Source organism: Lemur catta, chromosome 11 (genome assembly GCF_020740605.2).
Source record: "Lemur catta isolate mLemCat1 chromosome 11, mLemCat1.pri, whole genome shotgun sequence".
Classification (NCBI taxonomy): domain Eukaryota; kingdom Metazoa; phylum Chordata; class Mammalia; order Primates; family Lemuridae; genus Lemur; species Lemur catta.
This window is the reverse complement of record NC_059138.1, coordinates 21,319,553-21,340,297: the sequence shown is the minus strand read 5'-3', so window position 1 is coordinate 21,340,297 and position 20,745 is coordinate 21,319,553. Positions and strand designations below refer to the sequence as shown.

Here is a 20,745-nt window from a genome sequence, read left to right as displayed (position 1 = left end):
ACCCAAATAGCACTGTGCTCTGGAGTCCTTTATCCTCAGATTGGCCCTGGTGAGACCTAGCAGTACAGTCGGCTTTCACAGGGAAGAAACATTCTGGGGTGGGCAATAGAGTGCATGGTTGGACCTCCAGGAAGGTTCATCGTGGTGGATGGGCTTCTTTCCAGTTGACTTTCTCAAGTGCTGGTAAAATACCCCCACGTTAACATAATGAGTTCTGTATGTATTTGTTTTTAGTTCTTTTTCCTATGATGTTAATCAAAGAGAGATTGTGATGATGAGACTAATTAGTGAGCTTCATTATTAACAGTTCCCATTTGAGACTTGCACATGATAATCCTGAGTAGTTAATTGTTAACTAATAGATTTACTCTATTCCCATTTCCCCATGCAGTTTTGTATGCTATGATGTTTGCCTCTCGCCAGTCCTTTCTATTATAGTGTCATGCCTACTATATGGAAATTTCACTGGAAAACTCAGAGGATTCACTTTGCAAACATCTAATGCACACTGACGGCCTAAAACCCTGGTCTAGAATTCATAGAATTTTGATTTCTCTAAGTTCTGCTCTTCTGAGATGCTGGTGACCTGTCTAAACAGTGTTTCACTTCTACCTGTGCCTGCTCTATAAGGATTGTGTTTCCCTTGCTCCCCCACCTACTCACCCAACTTTCCCATTCTCTCACACTTGGGAATTCATTGTACTAAATTATTTTAAACATGTATTTGTATTCACAGCAAGGTACTTTGTGGAGATAAGTTGCAATCTGACTACTGAAGGAGATTTCTTATAGCTATGGACACATGTACTCATGGTTGGAAGAGATCTGGCCTGACTAGTCAGAAGTCGGGGCAGAGTGGGAATGTATAATTAAGGTGTCTTTGTAACCTTTGCCTCTGTCATATGGATGATTCTGCCTTTCTGGAGGGTCATTCAAATGTTCCTCTAAGTTTGAGATATAGATATTAACATCCTTTGAAATGAAGTCACCCAGGTGCATTTGTTGCTTCATTACTTTCTCAATTTCAAGGTGCATTGAAGAGCCAGAAACATTCCTTAAAAAGATGCCATCCACAGTAGCAGGTTAAGTGTAGCTAATGCAACCTTAAATTAGCTTTTCTAAGAATACAGGAAAATATTTATGTATGGTTTGTTTTGGAGCACAGGTAATGTGAAAACTACCAGTTCCACAACAACAAAAGAAGACTTCTCTGCTCACAAATACATTTGCTTCTTGATTATTAATACTTACACCAGGGAAGGGGAATATTACTATAGATAACAGAAAACCATAGCTAATTTATCTGCTGGAATTCTCAAAGCCATGAGTCAATGTAGTGCTGGAAAACTATGTCAAGTAGAATCCTAGATCTTATGTAAATAAGCTACAACATAGAAAACCTGAGGGTGAAAGTTTCTGCACGTAGATGTTTAAGCAGAAATTTTGATATGTAAAGAAATATTTGATATTACCTTGAAATGAGCATTCTGTATAACAAATGCCAATGTTGTTATCTCTTTAAATTCTGAGACCTTTAATCTTTATTTTTAAAAATACATTTTGGGGTGCAAATTTTCTAAAGAAATCTTTAATTTCACCAAATGTCACTGACTCCTGTTTCAGGATTATTGGAGGAGAATTAGAAAAGTCCTCTTAATGACTTTTTTTGTACTTTATCACATTAAAATCCATCTGGCATCTTCACCTTTTAAGTAGGGCCTAAACTGGTCTCTGTTATAACTTGTTCCTCATAATGAAGTTTTCTTTTGCTTACATTTTTTTGGGAGGTGAGGTCTCACTGTTTCCCAGGCTGGCCTCAAACCCCTAGGCTCAAGGGATCTCCCAACTGAGCCTTCCAAGTAGTAGCTGGGACTACAGGTGCATGCCACCAGGCCCAACTTATTTACCTTCTATTTACCTTTCTCTTTTTAGCCCTAGAAATGAGTATAAGAGACTTAAGCACATTACCATGCTTACACAGGCTCTTTGGAAGGCACATTACTTAACCACATTCAGTGAATTTTATAATGATATGATCAAAATACCTAAAATAATTTTCCTAACTAAATCATCAGGCTACGTCACCTGAGGAAGCTTGCCAGTCTTCCTTACTAGTCTTTTCTTTTGAGCTACTGAAACAAATTATTAAAGTTTTTAAGAATTTTTGTATTGAAATAGAACATGCCAAGCAAAATTGCATGAGATGACAAGGAAAGACAGGCACCATTTTGTGGCCATGACTGAGATTTGAAAGAACTGACATCTTTTAGTGATTACATTTAATTCAATTGACTTAATAAGAATTTAAAATTCTGTCAGCTTGGATGAAATGTCCATCTTTTCTCTTAATGGGTGGTCCACAGGCATATCATCTCATCCAAGCCTTGGGGCACTTGGCTGAAGAAGATGGGAAGCTCCATGTCTTACCTTATAATTTTGTGTCTGGAAATAAACATTGCCAGTTCTGGTAGGCTTTTAAAATTTGTTTTTATGCCTTTGATTTTTGTATTGGCCTTTCACTTCTAATCTTTGTCATAATCAATGACATGTCATTCTCTTTGCTGTCTTCCTATATGTCATTTCTGGAACAGGGCTGTTGAGTTGTGGGTTGAGACTTAGAAGGAGTCAGGAGCATCTGTTGATTTTTATTATGTATACACAGTAGTAAGGTGCCTTTGATTCTCTTTAATCATTCTCAGTCTGGGTAGGTATCTCTCTTTATAAAATAGGTAATAGTTAGCAAAAAGGGGTGAGATTATTTATATCATTCTAACTAATAATGTTAGTGTTAACATTAAACACATGCCTCTGTGGATGTGTGTGCTGCTGCTATTCTTATAAACAGTTTTTCGGATAAATATATCTGAAGGACAATCATGAGCAAAAGTCTGTTTCTGAAAAATTTAGATTACCCCAGTCTTGATGAAAAAGGCCTTCCCTTCAGAGACATTAGGTTGCCTCATGATTTGCTATAATCAATTTGATAATTGTTGTTGACTTACTGGCTCCACTCATGAATAACGTCCCAGATTTAGACTAGTGTGGCAAAAGGATTTTAATCAGGTAGTGCTTTCTATCCCATGGAGCATTTGTCTTGCTTGACTGTTCTGGACTTCAGCCAACTGCCAGAAAGGCACTTTTCATGCTGTATATGTATAGTAGAAGGTATGTTGCTTAAGTGTTCAATGGGGAAGTTTCCAACCCACTAAAGCTCATTGTTTTCTTACCTTTTACTACTGTGCCATTCAAGACACTGAGAATGGATGACTGTCTCTCTTTTTCTCTGAGAATCTGTTTGATGGGAAGGATGAATCTCATTACTATAAATATTGTTTTCATCCCAGCCTACCTCACTGCTTCTGAATGAGAGGAGCCCCTTTGGCTGCTGTGAAAACTCTTGAAATAGTTGATGGCTTGTTAAATTTTCATTATCTAGTGTGCATTAATTTAGATACAATAGCTCTGTTGCTAGGAGAAGAGTCAGAAAGGAAGAGCTTGGCTGGGTGCAGACTGCTTGTGTCACAGAAGTCAGGAAAGTGTGTTGAACTTGCTGTCCTTAGAGGGAGTTTACAGTTCTGCTGGCTGGGCTGAAAACCTAAAATTCTGACATCCAGTGAGTATTCTCCCAGCATATGGGATGTGATATTTTGATGTTTGCTTACTCTGTCATCTGTTTAATTAGCTTGAGAGACTGAAAGGATTTGAAGGCCCTTAGCTCCTATGTGGCTGAGAGCTCTGAGGTCCAAAATGTCCACTATTTGGCACTCATGAGGATAGAATGCATGGACTTTGTGTTGATGCATGAAAAAAGTTTAAAAAATGCTATGCCGTTTCATGTGTTTTTATTGTTTCTATAATTATTTGTGCTGACATGACATGCTGTTTGTTTCCATGGAGCACGTCCTGCTGTTACAGATTTCCCTAGATAGGAACAGTATGCCCCAGGTACCATCACATTCCCAAAATGCATATAGAGCAGGAGTTGCTGTACTGGTGCCCAAAGAAGGCTGGCCTCTTCTCAAGGTTAAGAAACAGCGAGCTCTGAATCTTACATAACCTATTTAAGATTGAAAATGAACTACTTTTGGTTTCCTGGGAAAGGGTTTTAGGAGCTTTATGAGACAGCCTGGGCATCACTTGTATTTTAAAATGAAAATTAGAGGTGAAATTTACCTCCATAGAAGGCTAATTCTGGTCTTCTGATCTCAATTTTTGTTAAAGGAAGATGAGCTGTTCTTCCTGTCCAGAGAACGTGTGAAAGTCTCATTTTCCAAGCACTCTCCTAATTCATTCATAATTACTTAATAACTGAACAGAGGGAAAAATTGAGTCAATGAGAATGTTGTGGAAACCACTGATTATATCTCCTCTATTGGGTCACATGGGTATCAGGTGTACATCATGGTTTCAGAAATGTCTGATTTTATAGGGTTATCTGCTTAGCTTCCTGTGGTCTACCAGACTTTTTGTCCTAGACCACAGAGAAGGAAACATTTATTTGGGTTCCATTACTTTCCAGTGATTCTTTTCTTTTTTTCTCCATCAGGATACCCAAAAAGCAAAGCAATTCCTGCCCTTTCTGCAGCGGGCAGGTCGTTCTGAAGCTGTGGTGGAATATGTCTTCAGTGGTTCTCGCCTCAAACTCTATTTGCCAAAGGAAACTTGCCTTATCACCTTCTTGCTTGCAGGTAAGTCTTATCTGTTGCATGCTACTCTGAACATTCTTCCTGGAGCTCAGAAGTCATTCCACACACCTCCCTTCCTATGTTCTAGATAGGCCCTAGGGCCCACTGAGATGCTTTCCTCTCTAGTTAGGATATGAACACACAATTTCTAGATTGGATCCCACTGTCACTGCAGACCCAGCGCTGCACCCTCTTCCCACTCCTTATTTTCACCAAGCTCAGGATGAAGGAATAGAGCAGCTTAAAGGCCAGCACATAACCTCATATAGTTCAAGCAAAGGGAACTCCAGACTTAGGAAAATCTTAATGATGGAATTCTCAGACTTGGCATTATTCACTTGAGATCGACCATTCCTGCCACGTTAGTCATGGGCAGGCCTCAGAGAAGCTGAGGAACCCTGCCCTGGTAGCTCCCTAGGCAGTACCATTGCTGTTTTATTGTTTTCAAATGCCATTAGGATCTCAGTCCTTTATGAAATCCCAGCCATGACATTACTTTCACAGGCTCCTACGTCTGTAGTATTTCTAGTTGCACTAAGGTTGACATCCCAAGGCAAACCTTGCTCCTTTCTTTGCTGACTGAATGTACATCTCTCTTATCATATCTTTTCGGGTAGCTTAATACTTCACAAGCCAGCAAGGCTGTGTATGCACTGTGCTCTTTGAGCAATTTACATTTATGCATTCAAGGAGGAAACTGCTTCATTTCTTCGCTGCTGGCAAATAATAGTTATTTATTTCCACTCAGTACTTCGCAGAGACTGTGGTCTTTGAGGGGAAGCTGTCATTTCACTTCCACACTCCCCAGCTCAGCCCTGCATACACAAACATTCATTCACTCACAAAGGACATATTCCATTGTGGTCCCCAGATGCACATTGCCTTTTCTGTTGCCTCAGCACTTCTTCTGTTGAATTCCTGAATAGGATTTGCTGTGGAGAAAGAGAAACAGGAGCCATGCTTGCTGTCTCTTGCCAGATTGCCTTGGTCTCCTTTTCCTAGAAGGCACCGGTAGTTTCTTGTCTGGATAAGGGTCTCCCTCAGGCCCCAACTAAATGGATTGAGTTATGTGAGATAAATCACTCCCTGAATACATGACCGTAAAGCTTGCTGCTGCTGCTTGGCTGTCACTTCTCATTGAGGCTCTCTTGCAAACTCTTATGAACTTGATCACTACACAGCTCTACAGGCTTTCTGAAGGGACTAATTGAAGTGTGACAGCGAGCTCGGGGACAGCTGTTGAAAAGAAGGACCACAACAACAAACCCCCTCCTTGTTGGAAGGCTGTGCTTTTGTTTCTGCACATGTGAGTTGTAGTAAAACCAAGGGATAGCATAGCAGTGTGGGAGAGTTCTTTCATGGAGCCTTTTGTGCCTTTTTCCTAAGGTTTCTGTACCTGAGAAGTATCTTAACAGTGAATTCTTGTTACACAGTTTGGTATACAGGCATATCTTATTTTATTGTACTTTGCAGATACTGGCTTTTTACAAAGAGAAGGTTGTCACAACCCTATGTCAGTCAAGTCTATTGGTATGATTTTTCCAACAGCATGTACACACTTCATGTCTCTGTGTCATATTTTGGTAATTCTCACAATATTTCAAACTTTATTATTATTGTATCTGTTACAGGGATCTGTAATCAGTGATCTTTGATGTTACTACATTACTTGTTTTGGGGCACCACGAACCACAGCCATATAAGATGGCAAACTTAATCAATAAAGGTTGTGTGTGTTCTAACTGCTCCACCAACCAAGTAATCAGCACTTATCAGAAAGCAAAACAAAGCCTGGTGCAGTAGTGCCTGTTAGCCCAGCTACTTGAGAGAGGCAGAGATAGGAGGAGGATCACTTGAGCCTGGACAACATAGTGAGACTCCATCTTAAAAGAAAAAAAAAAAAAAGAAACCAAAACAGCATTATTGCTGATATGGAGAAAGTTTGAGTGGTCTAGATAGAAGATCAAACCAGCCACAACACTGACTTAGGCCAAAGCCTAATCCAGAGCAAGGCCCTAACTCTCTTTAATTTTATGAAGTCTAAGAGAGATGAAGAAGCTGTAAAAGAAAAGTTTGAAGCTAACAGATGTTGGTTCATGAGGTTTAAGGAAAGAAGCCATCTCTATAACATAAAAGTGCAAGCTGAATTAGCAAGTGCCAATGTAGAAGCTGCAGCAAGGTATACAGAAGATCTAGCTGAGATCATTGATGAAGATGGCTACACTAAACTCAGATATTCATTGTAGACAGAATAGCCTTCTATTGGAAGCAGATGCCCTCTAAGACATTCACAGCTAAAGAGGAGAAGCCAGTGTCTGGCTTCAAAGGACAGGCTGACTCTCTTGTTAGGGGATGATGCAGTTGGTGACCTTCAGTTGAAGTGAGTGCCCATTCACCATTCTGAAAATCCTAGGGTCATTAAGAATGATGCTGCCACATTATCAGACTTTAAACTATGCTATAAGGCTATAATAACTCAATCAGCATGGTATTGGCACAAAAATAGAGACATAGACCAATGGAACGGAACAGAAAACCCAGATATAAAACCATTACATACAGCCAACTGATCTTTGACAAAGAGCAGCCAACAATATACACTGGGGAAAAGAATCAATAAATGGTGCTGAGAAAATTGGATAGCCATATGCACAAGAATGAAACAGGATCCATATCTTTCACCACTTACAAAAATTAATTCAAGATGGATAAAGGACTTAAATGTAAGGCATGAAACCATAAGAATTCTAAAAGAAAATGTTGGAAAAACTCTTTTAGATATAGGCCTAGGCAAAGAATTTATGAAGAATACCCCAAAGACAATCACAGCAGCAACAAAAGCAAATAAATAAATGGGACTTGATTAAATTAAAAGGCTTCTGCACAGCCAAGGAAATAATTAACAGCAAATAGACAACTTACAGAATGGGAAAAAATATTCACAAGCTATACATCCAATAAAGGACTAATAACCAAAATCTACAAAGAGCTCAACAAGCAAATCAGCAAAAAACAAAATCAAACAACCCCATTAAAAAGTGGGCAAGAGACATGAACAGAAGCTTTTCAAAAGAAAATAGACAAATGCCCAATAAATATATGAAAAAATGCTCAGTGTCACTAATCATCAGGGAAATGCAAATTAAAACCACAATGAGACATCACCTTACCCCAGTTAGAATAGCCTTTATTAAAAAGTCCTAAAACAATAGATGCTGGCGTGGATACAGAGAGAAAGCAACACTTATGCACAGTTGATGGGACTGCAAAGTAGTACAACCTCTATGGAAAACAGTATAGAGATTCCTCAAAGAACTAAAAGTTGAGCTACCATTTGATCTAGCAATCCCACTACTGCGTATTTACCCAAAGGAAAAGAAGTCATTTTATCAAAAAGACACCTGCATGCGAATGTTTATCCCAGCACAATTCTCACTTGCAAAGATGTGGAACCAACCCAAATGCCCATCAATTCATAAATGGATTAACAAAATGTGGTATATGTACATCATGGAATACTACTCAGCCATAAAGAAGGATGACTTAATGTCATTTGTAACAATCTGGCTCAAACTGGAGACCATTATCCTAAGTGAAGTATCTAAACAATGGAGAAAAAAATACCACATGTATTCACTACTAAGTTGAAACTAACCAATGAGCACACATGTGCATAAAGGGTAGTAAAATCCAATGGAAATCAAACAGAGGAGAGGGTGGAGAAGAGGACAGGCAAAAACTTAACCTAATGGGTACAATGAGCAAAATCTGGGTGACAGCCCCTCTTATAACTATGACTCAAGTATTATAAAAGCGATTCATGTATCCAAAATTATTTGTATTCCGTAATACTTTGAAGTAAAAAAAAAAAAAAGAATGATGCTAAATCTATTCTGCATGTGCTTTATAAAATGAAACAACAAAGTCTGGATGATAGCACATCTGTTTACAGCATGGTTTATGGAATATTTCAAGTCCACTGTTGAGACCTATTGCTTAGAAAGATCTGTTTCAAGATATTACTGCTCACTGTCAGTGCAACTGGTAACACGAGAGTTCTGATGGAGATGTACAGGGAGATTAATGTTATTTTCATACCTGCTAACATAATATCCATTCTGTAGCCCATGGATCAAGGAGTAATTTTGCCTTTCACGTCTTATTATTTAAGAAATACATTTCGCAGGGCTGTAGCTTCTGTGGATAGTGATTATACTGATGGTAAGTAAATTGAAAGCCTCGTATAAAGGATTTATCATTCTAGATGCCATAAAGAACATTTGTGATTCATGGGAGGAGGTCAAAATAGCAACCTTAACAGGAGTTTGGAAGAAGTTGATTCCCACCTTCAAGGATGACTTTGAAGAGGGATTCAAGACTTCAGTGGAAGAAGGAACTTCCTGCAGATGCAGTAGAAATAGCAAGAGGACTAGAATTAGAAGTGGAGCCTGAAGATGTGACTGAATTGCTGCAATCTCATGATAAAACTTGAACAGATGAGTTGCTTCTTATGGATGAGCAGAGAAAGTGATTTCTTGAGATGGAATCAACTCCTGGTGAAGACGCTGTGAACATTGTTGAAATGACAACAAAGGATTTTATTGGCCTTTATTACATATTATATAAGCTTAGTTCATAAAGCAGTGGGCAGGGGTTTGAGAGGATTGACTCCAATTTTGAAAGAACTTCTACTGTGGGCAAAATGCTATGAAACAGCATTGCATGCTACAGAGAAATCTTTCATGAAAGGAAGAGTCAATCAATGCAGCAAACTTCATTGTTGTATTATTTTAAGAAATTGCCACAGCCACCCTATCTACCAGCAACCACCACCGTGATCAGTCAACAGCCTTCAACATCAAGGCAAGAACCTCCACTAGCAAAAAGATGACTGTCCTCTGCCGAAGGCTCCAATGATTGTTAGTATTTTCAGCAATAAAGTATTTTTCAAATAGGGTATACACATTGTTTTTTAGACATAATGCTGCTGTACACCTAATAGACTACAGTATATTGTAAACTTTTATATGCACTGAGAAACTAAAAAGACTCACGTGACTCACTTTTTTGCAATATTCACTTTACTGCAGTGATCTGGAACTGAACCTGCAATATCTCTGAGGTATCCCTGTATATATTCACCTCATTCTCTGCTATGTAGCTGAAAAACAAAAGCATTCTTTTAGTAGTGTAGGGCTTTATACCAGAGATGAAAAAGAGAAACAGTATTATTCTTTCTGGGGAAACTTGGCCACAGATCTATAGGGGAAAGAAAGAAAACATTGAAGTTCTGGCATTTAAACTCAAAACTACCTGAGTGGAATCAGCTCAGAGCACAGACCTCTCTTGGCTGGAGTTTTTCTGCAGAATCCTTCTGATTTTACCTTGCTTAGACACAAGCAGTCTGATCACTCGACTCTGCATCAGCCAATTCCTCTATGTACTTGGCATTATTCTAAGCTTAGCAATTCCAAAGGCATTGCCTGAGTTAACTTACATTCTGAAAGATAGATTACACAGAGGCAAATACATGATAAAAATATAAGCTTTTACGTTTTTGTCCTGCCATAGTATATGCTGTTATATCACGCATCTTTTGGTTTCTTGAGAAGACTAGCAAAGATACAGGATATGGAAAAGTCTTAAGAGAAAGCAGATCTCAGTTTGAATCCTGGCTGTACTGTATATAAGCAAGTGACATTAGGGAGGTTATTTACCCTCTTCAAGCCTCAGTTTACACGTTAGTTATAACTGGAAATTATTTCCTGCCTCTCAGAATTGTTGGGAGGTTTTAATGAGATGAATCTAGAACAAGCCTACCATAAAGCAAATAATAAGTATACTTCCTTCCGCTTGCAAAGAGTTAGTGTTTCTATAACTAGACTTTGCGTTGACTCTCAATTTGGAATGGTATTGTTGTGTTCCATGTGTGCATATAGCTATGGCTCTACCATGGAGATTTTGACTTTTCCATTAATGGAAATAAATCAAGATAAGGAACTATGCCAGCCTCCTTCTGACTAAGCTCACTAAAAGGAAGGCTCCTGGTTTTTCCCTTTGAGACTTCGGAGCAAGAAAGTCTGTGTTGTCCTAACACCTTGTCACAAAGAATACACAGGTGAGACACAGTCCTAGGTCTCGGGAAACGCTCAAAGGAATACAGACATGTAAGCAAACTGTAGTGTCAGACACTTGGTGAGATAATAGAATTATGGATGAGATACAAAAGTAACACTGAGGAGGGAATGATGATTTCTTTAGGCAGAGATCAGGGAACACCTCCCTGAGGTGTTGGTATCTGAGCTGTGTTTTGAAGGACAAGTAAGAGTGTGCTGTGTTGAGAAAGGGGAGTAGGAGGAGAGGCACATTCTAGGCAGAGGTAGCAGCATGTACAGAGTTGTAGAGGTCTGACACACATGCGTGCCTCTGGGGAACCGCATCCTATTGGTGTACAAAGAGTGGGGAGGGTGGAGGTTGGCATGAAGGTGAACCTTCAGGTGCTAGTCTTTCTTCCTTGAATTATGTTGTTTACCCTCCGAGTCACTGGATGGTATTAAACATGGGAGTCACATGCTCAGACTTGGGTTAAGAAAGTTCATTCTGGTGGGTACATCGGAATAAATGAGGCAAGAGTCTGGGAGAACAGTTAAGAGGCCTGAAATCTGACAGTGGAAACAAGTGGAGAGATTTGGACAAGGAGGAGGTAGACTTGACAGGATTTGGAGACTGGACTTTTTTTGGTCAGGGATCGGGGATGATGTTGAGTACCGGGGAGAAGGTGAAGTGCCCTAGGCTTGAGCAGTCAGATGGATGGTGATGTCCACAAATCAAGGGCAACAGGGAAGTTAAGAACAGGTTTTAAAAACAGTTCACTGGGGTTTGGTTGTGGAATATTCATGGGAATGTTGAAGCTCAGCAGAGGAGCCAGACACAATATTCAGGTCAGGGAGTCATCAGCATATAGCCAGTAGTTAAAACTGTTTCAGTACCTAGAGAACAAGTTTACAAGGCATATACAACTTGGAAAACACCAACTTGTGTGGAGCAGGCTAAGGATTCATATAAGGGCAGAGAAAGCAGGGTCAGAGGAATAGGAGAATCATGAGTGAGTAGTTAGTATTCTGGAAGCCAAGGCAGCAGAGAATTCTGAGGCATCAGCAATGTCAAGTTTTACATTAAAGATCAAATATATGAAAATTATGAAGTGATATTATTTATCAGTTTCAATTAGTAAGACACAGGTGATCTTTGTTGGTATAATTTCATCAGAGTTGAGTCAACTAAAGGCAGATTACAGGTGATTGGGAAGTAAATATGGGAGGTAAAGAAGAGTTATCAAGTTTAGATTACTTTTCACAAATAAGTATGTAACAGAATAGAGAAATAGTGCGGAAAAGTGAAAGCTAAAGGGTCTGGGAGGCCGCAGCAGGAGGATCGCTTGAAGTCAGGAGTTCAAGACCAGCCTGAGCAAGAGTGAGACCCCCGTCTCTACTAAAAATGGAAAAAAAATAGCCAGAAACTACAAAAAAATCGAAAAAATTAGTCAAGCATGGTGGTGCTCACCTGTAGTCCCAGCTACTCGAGTGGCTGAGGCAGGAGGATTGCTATGAACTAGGCTGATGCCACTGCACTCTAGCCTGGGCAACAGAGCAAGACTCTTTCTCAAAAAAAAAAAAAAAAAAGCTAAAGGGTCAAGATAACTACATTTACATTCTAGGGATGTCAGCATTTTTAGTACTTTTTGAACTGTAATTCTTAATTCAGGAATCAAGAAGGTAGCATATGTAGTCGAAAAAGCTATTCTGTACACCTATTGTTTTCATAATACCAATTACAGAATGTAAAACTCAACAAAATCTTCTTGGCAAATGAGGTTATAAAAAAGATGGAGTGAGAGAATATCATGGGAACATGAGATTTAAAATCTTAAGAAGCACTGGAAGCACTGGTTTGAATTCTGAGAAGGAACTAGGAAAGGCTGCAGGGGATAATTAATAGAGCAATGACCTAGAAGAGACAGAATGAATGACATGGACAGAGAACGTGGGTGGGGAGAGTAGCTTTAGTGAGAGAAGGACCCCTTGGTCCTCTGAAGCTAACTACAAAGCTAAGAATGCTTGTAGGCAGAGACACAGTATTCATGTGGGATTGTTCACTGGCATGGTGATTGTCATGGTACAGCTTTGCAGATTTCTGTGGTATGTACTCTCCGTTATGTGCATTCTGCTGGACATGATGTCTCTTTGCAGCAGCAAGGGAGTTGGGGTTGTGACTCTCAAGGGGAAAGTCCAGATAATTGTTGGGAGCCGTCCCTTATGTGCTGCTCTCATTAATCCCAGCCTTTTGGAGAGGCCTCTCTTCTTCAAGGTGGGGTGGACACTTTCCATTTTTGTGTGGCCTTTTTTGGGCAGACGGCCCCACAGCTTGATAGGGAGTGGCATTTGGCCCGAGCCAGCTGGCCTCTCTGTCACGGTTCCTGCACCCCTGTATGTGGAGTGATTGCGTGGTCAGATGGGCTAGCAGGTGGGGCCAGGGACAGTCAGCTGTAGCTAACAGGTCAGTGCCTCCTGAGCGCTCTTGCCCTTTGGTCCTTTGAGCACCTGGCTTAGGTTTGGTCAGCGAGCAGGTGACCTTACACTATCAGAGCTGAGACCGTTCAAGGTCTCTCAGCCTGCTGCTGTGGCAGCTTCCTTTGCATGCTTATTTCAGTCTAGCAGGCAATCACAATCAGTTCTTGTCCTGAGTTAGCAGGGAAGCCAAGATCCCCATGCAGCCTGCATTTGTTAAAAAGCTCCTTTTTTCATCAGCTAGCATGTAGTGATCCCCATACATTTATTTCCTTGCATGAGAGTAAAAGCAATTCTTCCACAATCTTTATTTTTAGTTTACTTTCACTTGTCATATGTGTTAGACTTTACTTATCTTGTCTAACGGGAGACTGAGTCACATATTTGGAAATCACTTGGCCCTTGATTCACATTTTTATTTAATAGCACCAGTAGGCATGGAGTGTGTCTTACTACTATGACCTTTATATTAAGTTTTCTTATTTTGAATTATCTTCTTAGCTCTTGGGTATCAGGGTCATGCTGTGGGCATAGTTCAGAAAGTTGTCCTGTTGGATAAGCATAGCAGGTCTCAAGGTATGGTGCCTGTAAACTAAATGCTTTTCTCCTGAATTGGAAGAGAATAATTTGAGATTTCAATGCAAAGTAATCTAAAGAGTCTCAGATCAGACATTTAAAGTCTTCTGCAACTCATTGAGTGAATCCGCCCATTTGCATTTTCATATTCTTAAAGGTGGTATAGCAATAAGCGTGATGAATTACAGACTGAAGCAGGTAGGGGGTTGGGGAATGGATGTCAGTCACCTTGCTCAGAACTCATGGTACAAACCACTTAGAAGCAGCAGCCACTTGGCAGGGGGTTCCTGTGTGGATCACAGCAGGTAACTTATAATTAACCAGTTACCTATTCATATAAAATAAGACTAGAATATAAAACTTTCCTTTTCCTCCGGCTTTTTTCTTTTTCTTTAATTTTATTCTCTTTTCTCTGCTCCCTCTCCCCCCACCCTCCCTCCCTTGAGCCCTCCAGCCCTCTTGCCCTCTCTGCACCTCTCTCCCCTCCCCCATATTACAGCTCCCCGCTGGAGCTGCATTATGACAAAGGAAGCAATGAGAAAGGTTCTAGGTGTCTGGGATTTGATAAATGGTGGTTGGTTTGTGCTTGGTAAACTAAAGGTTTGGCTGTGTGTCCTTCCACCCTGAATGCCTTTGAATAAAGTGCCTCATTTCCTTCTTTCTCTTTAAGGCCTCTTCTCCAGCCAATCCTAATTGGAATATCAACTGCCTATTTTAATAGACCAAAAACTTCTAATGAGAGGAAGGGAGGGAAGGTGAACAGGAATATCCTCCTCATCTCCTGGCCCCAGGAATGGTGGGTCCCCATTGATTACCAGTGCCTAACTAAATTACACAATTAAAGCCAATGTATGTTTAAGTGAGAAATCCCATTCTGCTATCACGGAGGTGCTAATGAATCAGGCTGTTATTGTGGTTGTGTGTTTGCTAGGCTTCTATCCTTAATTAAGCAATTACAGGGTCTGCTGATACTTATGAATTCCTTTCAGATGCTTTAATTGAATTGCAGCTTAATGGATATTTGTAAAGTGGGGTATTCTTTCTCTTGGGACTTCCCAGTTTGATTCTGTCTCCACTGCCTACTTCTTTTCAGTTGGGTCCCATTACTAGAAATGGGCAGCTTAACATGAGACTTTTTTGGAGTTGCTCTAGTTCTCTACTTTTAAATATATCATTATAGGAATTATAAGAATTATGTTCATGTCAAGGGATCCTAGAGGGTCACATATAGGAAAGAATTAGCACAATGAACAGATTCAGGGATAGTTTTTTAATGAGGTCAAGATTCTTGCAAACACACCATATACAAAACACAGTCTTCAAAAGATAAATTGTGGATGATACATAAATTAATAAGATGTCTTCTGTCTTGAATATCTTTTAGTCTAGTGGTGTATACAGCCACACAAAAAACATAAACAAGGAAAAACTAAAGAGCAGTTATCAAAAGTATAAGCAACACACTATGAGAGTGCAGAGGAAAGAGTGCAATTAATTGTTAAATGGAAAAACTTTCCCTAGGGAGATGGCATGTGAGCTTCCAAGAAGGTCTGCAACATTTTCTTTGGTCAGGCTGGGTTTGATTCCTGTGGGCAGGACAACTTTGCCTATATCAGATTTCAGGAGGAGCTGCCTAACAGAAATGAATGTGCTCATCAATCATTTTTCTCTCTGCTTTTGTCCTGTTGTGTAAATCTCGTTCTCAGCTCTCCTCCCATTGAGCATTCACTGCTCTGCCCTCAGCTCCCAGTCTCTGCAGGCACACCCAGTGCTCCCGGTGGGTGAAGGTGCAAAGCTCCAATTATAGCCTGATTATCTCCCATATTTACATCACAAATCATCCCCAGAATGAGCCTCATCATACTTGTGGGTCATTCAGTCACATGGTTATTTAATAATTTTCTTTATATATACTGGGCACAACGCTAGGAATACAGAAATGCATAATAATAGTTCCAGGCTTCAAGCAAAGTAATTGTGTCTACTGACGTAAAGAATATGTAAACGTGGAGCAAAAATATTTTTAGAAAATATAAAGATAGGAGAAACATGTTTTAAATACCATACAAATGAAAACAAGTCAGATTTTATAAAAGAGTAAGAGTAAATATTGTTCTACTATCAAAAAGTCTAAGGCCATCCTGGTCCGTAACCCAGAAATAATCCAGATGGGGTGAGGCCCAGTGCTGGCTCAGCCGGGGTCAGTGCCAGCCTGCAGTGTGGTGTTCCACCTGAGGTCCATTCTTTTATGAAGGACATCAGCAAACTGCAGGTGGATCAGATCACAGGAGGGATTTTATAGCCTAAAACTGCCTATACCTGAAGGCTAATAGTAGGAATCAAAGGAGAGACTTCCATGGCATAATGGAGTGTTTCAGGGTAAAATAGGGAAGGATTCAATTTGTTCAGTAACAATTTCAAATATTTTTTTGATTGAGGCAGAGTAATAAATAAAACTGTCAATAAAAATAAGAGTTATTTAGCATGGTTTAATGGCAGTTCACAGACCTTGGAGCTAAAACATTTAAAGATGAATTCTTGCTTTCCTGCTTTCTAATTAATAATTTCCGTCAGACTGGCCTGCTTATCTTGGTGATGCTGGTGACCTGGAAGTGAGGGAGGCAGCGAGACCCATGTGGCATTTATGTGTCAGCCTATCCAGGGCCTCCTATATCTGAGGGAAAGATAGTCCTAGTGGTGGCATCGCCTTCTGTGGAATCAGACTGATGAGGATGGTGTGACTTCCTTGTTGGGTGTTCAGTCCTCACCATCTCAGTCGGGTTTTATGTGCCAAGAAAAGATAGATGTTGATTTATCCTCTGCTATTTCATGATAGGCCTATGGATTGGCTCTGGATGGATAGGTCAGTGAGGAGAATTCTTTCCTCCTAAATTCTCTGACTAGTGCTTCTAGTCTTCTGCTCTAAAGCCTTTTACGAGTGCTTTTTATTCTTAGTTTTGAGTTTTAATATGGATGAGACAAGGGGGAAAAGTATCCTAGAGAGGAATGAGGTGTATTCTGTACAGAGTAAATGAGAGCCAGTAGAGTGGCCCAGAAGGTCGGACCTGTGAGTTCTCCCCAAACATTCCTTTTCAGGTCCGTCTCTGCGTCTGTTTAGTGTTGTCTAGGCTGCCTTCCACCTTGTGGGTATCGGGGAATAGAATGGGCAGCTTACAGAAATCTGATGGCTTTTCTCTGCTAGATTGTTTCCAGTTTCAGCACCTGTGTCTTTGATTGTGCCCAAGTGCCTCTGTTCTAATCCCATTCTTGTGGCTTTCCCAGAAGAATACATTTCAGTGTAGATTTTTCAACACCATCTTGTCAACCTATGGGTATTTCCCAGCAGCCACTTAGCAGTAATGTTGACAAGCTACTGGGCTTCTCACCACTGTTCCAGCTTTGTAGGGGGAGTCCATTTGGCCATACTAATAGTAGAAAATGGCAAAACCTAGATTCAGGAGAGGGAATGTAAATGGTTTGGTAATTTGAAATTAAAGGTTAATGCTTTGAAATCTGGTAATGGGCAGCCCTGGGGTGAACAGTGCACATTGCTGGAAGACTTAATCTTAGTTGCTATGGAAACCACCTCTCACATCCCCCCCTTTCAAAAAGATTTGCCTGGGTGTAAAAAAAAAAACCAAAATCATTCCTCATCATTGAAAAACTGTTTGCCCCCCCATCTCCCAAACCCCACATCATTGCTCACCTTGAATTTCTTTCAAAGTTTCCTTCCAAGTTTTCCTGAGGCTTCTCCAGTCTTATGGGCTGGATTTGCCCAAGTTTGTGCCTGGTCCTTTGTATAAAATTTGAATAAATAGCACTAACGTGGGAGTTAGAACACACTAGGTGTCCACTCTGGGCAACCAGTGAAAGCACACCCACCTGTTGGCTTTGAGGGGGCGTCACAGAGTTTCACTCCTGGAACTGGACAGGGCCCCTGGCCACAGAGTAGACTTCCTCACGCCCCATGCGTGGGAGGCTCTGAGGAAGCCCAAGGAGCTGCCCTTCATCTCAGCGCAGCGGAGCGTTCCCAGATTCTGCTGCAGGACTGCCAACCACAGACATAGTAGGAGCAAGAACAATTCACAGAAGTTCCTTTCATATTCGGAAGTCATCTGAGACGCAACTGTATTCTCTCAGTTGTGTTATTTCATCATTAGAGCTTTTTTCCATTTATTTAAATTACCCTCTTAATCCAGACCTTGCAAGTTTTTGGGATTTTTTAACCAAAGCTTTTTCACCCTTTGCCTGTGATAAAGCAAATGAGATCTACATCTCCTATGGCTCCCTGCAAGATTAGCTTATAGGCTTCTAAAGTGGGCTTTGGAGAAAACTTTCTATTCAGGCTTTCTGGATTCCCTGTAGTTTTTCCTTATTATACTTTTATACTCTGTAATGCTTTTACAATAGCATTCCTCAATAAACCCTAGTAACTCCCATGCTTACCTTTACTATATGTAGGAAAATATTTAAATCGACTAGTTAGTCTACGTCTGATGGAGAAGTTCCTATTTCCTTGCCCTTGTGTGCCTCCTTTTCCTGAGCTTGTACATCTGCTAGTGATTTTTCTGGGGTTAATTTGGGTGTTTTTATTTTTAAATTGGAACATGGTGTCTGTCTCTTCTCTGTGTGTGTTTTGGATGCAGCCCCTGTGCTAGGCATGCGGTTATTAACTCCACTGATATACCAGTTCACTCATTAGCATTTGCATTTTAAATTACAAGCTAGAGCAGACGACATTTATGCTATATTTGTACCATTGCCTTCTTCATGAATGATGTCGTATGTGCAGGGAATGCAGAAATAACTCTTCTAAGGCTCCGATGTATTTTAGTCTGTTTTTCAGCAAACTGCTATTTCTTTTTTACTCTTGATTCTCATTGTTTGATAGGGAAATTTTTTTTGTTGTTTGTTCTTTTCCAAGTTTAGACTTATTTGTGAGTGCTACTGATTGGGAAGTGCTAACGACAGTCCAACCCTTCAGATGAAAATAGGCATATTGCGTAGAGTGGCCATCTTTTCCTTGCACGTGGTGTTCCTCGTAAGCAGCCTGCCTTGATTTGAGAGGAGGGAATTTTCTCCTCCAGAGTTTGGTGGGTGGGAAGATATGGTAATGGATACTTGTTCTTGCTAGTATTTGTGCTCACATCCCTCTTTTTTTAATAGTTGATTAATCAGTGGTTATTTATTAACACTTGTTAATTGCTTGGCACTGCAAGGGAAAAAAGGAAATAGTATATGCTTTTAAGGAGCTTATTTTTGACAAAAAGTTTTTAAAGCACAAAATACCAGGTTATAGGTAGGCTTCTTAAGTGAGAGTTGCCAATACTCAAGTCCTCTTGGAACAACCATTGCTCTTGGCAGATGGTGGCTTCAACATCTAAAGGACAAGAACCAAATCAGAAATGCACAGTCATGGATCATGAATCTGTGATTGGAGGCTTCCTAGGCCTACCCAAGTCTGCGTAACCTAGTCTCTGCCTGGTTTTGGTAGCAGGTTGGGGGCAGAAAGCAAGCTCTGGTGGATAGGTCTGTGGTCATGTCATTGGTCATTGTGCTTTTCCTCTGTGATCTCTAATTTTGATCCTCTGATTTCTGATGCAGGGATCCTTCCTATTGGTAAATTCTAACTTCTTTTTTCTTTCTTTCTTTTTTTTTTTTTTTTGAGATAAGAGTCTCACTCCATCGCCCTGGCTAGAGTGCAGTGGCATCATCATAGCTCGCTGCAACCTTAAACTCCTGGGCTCAATTGATCCTCCTGGCTCAGCCTCCCAAGTAGCTGGGACTACAGGTGCACTCCACCACACCCAGACAACTTTTCTATTTTTTGGAGAGACAGTATCTCATTCTTGCTCAGGCTGGTCCTGAACTCCTGAGTTCCGGCCTTTGCCTCCCAGAGTGCTAGGATTATAGGCCTGAGCCACTGCACCAGGCCAAGTTCTAATTTTTAAAACATAATATGAAAAATCCAGGGAAGTCACACTAGAAATAGATGTGCATTGTGGGTAGGGAAGCAAAAATTCTGCAATTGATAAAAATTATTTTTATTTTCCCACCTTCTCTCTAACAATTTTCTCCTATATAATCCTCATTCTGCTAAAAACTGTTGGAATAACCAAGACATGAAGAGTTGCATTTGGGGCTGATGATCCTAGTACAGATGATAGACTAATTCAGAACCTGATCCCATTAAGGCATCTCATCGCTACACACGGCATATCCTACAATAATAAAAGAAGTTACAGGGTATGGAGTAATAGCATTCTAAGCCTACTCTGATGTTAACCCATTTCATGCTATGAAGTTGGCCTCACAGTAAACACTGTCATGTTGTACTCACTCTCTGTTCCCTTAGAAAATAGGTTTTAGCCATTGGAATGAGGGCTAGGGGGTTGAGAGCTTTTGTGCCTGCAACATACTAGCACTTGAGTTGTGCTACTTCGCAGTCCACATTCTAGTTTACATTTGATACAGCTTGCTATATTTCTTTGGTTTTATTAATTATTCTTATGATTTCTTATCCTGGAATCTGCTGACTCAGAGTTCTCTAAGAAACTCACACCTAGCACTACAAACATTACTCAGGGTCAGATTTCCAAACAGGGTCCAAGTCATGTGAGGAGTCCTTCCACTTACATATCTAAGAGTTCAGGCAGGGCTGGCTTCCACCTCACATCTTCACATTAGTTCATTTTCATGAACAAAGTACTCTTGAAATTCTTTTGAAAAGTTGATGGGCAAGAGAAATTTGATAAAGAATTGTCACCTACCTGTGTATTTCTTCTGTGAGATAGTCCCTTTCTGGCACATTGTTTTCTGTGTCCTTTTGTGGCTTCCATTAACTCCAGGCTCCAAACCTAGGCCTTTATGCCTCAGTCTTTAGCTTCTTTTGGTCTCTGTTACCTAATGAAATTGTC

The 20,745-nt window shown here is 40.3% G+C and overlaps 1 protein-coding gene across 1 annotated transcript in view; it reads left to right on the top strand.

Annotated features, from left to right (window-relative positions):
• Nucleotides 1-20,745, top strand: part of SND1 (staphylococcal nuclease and tudor domain containing 1) — a 416,716-nt gene that overhangs the window by 256,574 nt on the left and 139,397 nt on the right. The window contains exon 15 of the mRNA XM_045564681.1: nucleotides 4,547-4,688. Coding sequence (XP_045420637.1) covers nucleotides 4,547-4,688 — 142 coding nt within the window. The remainder of the gene's footprint in view (nucleotides 1-4,546; nucleotides 4,689-20,745) is intronic.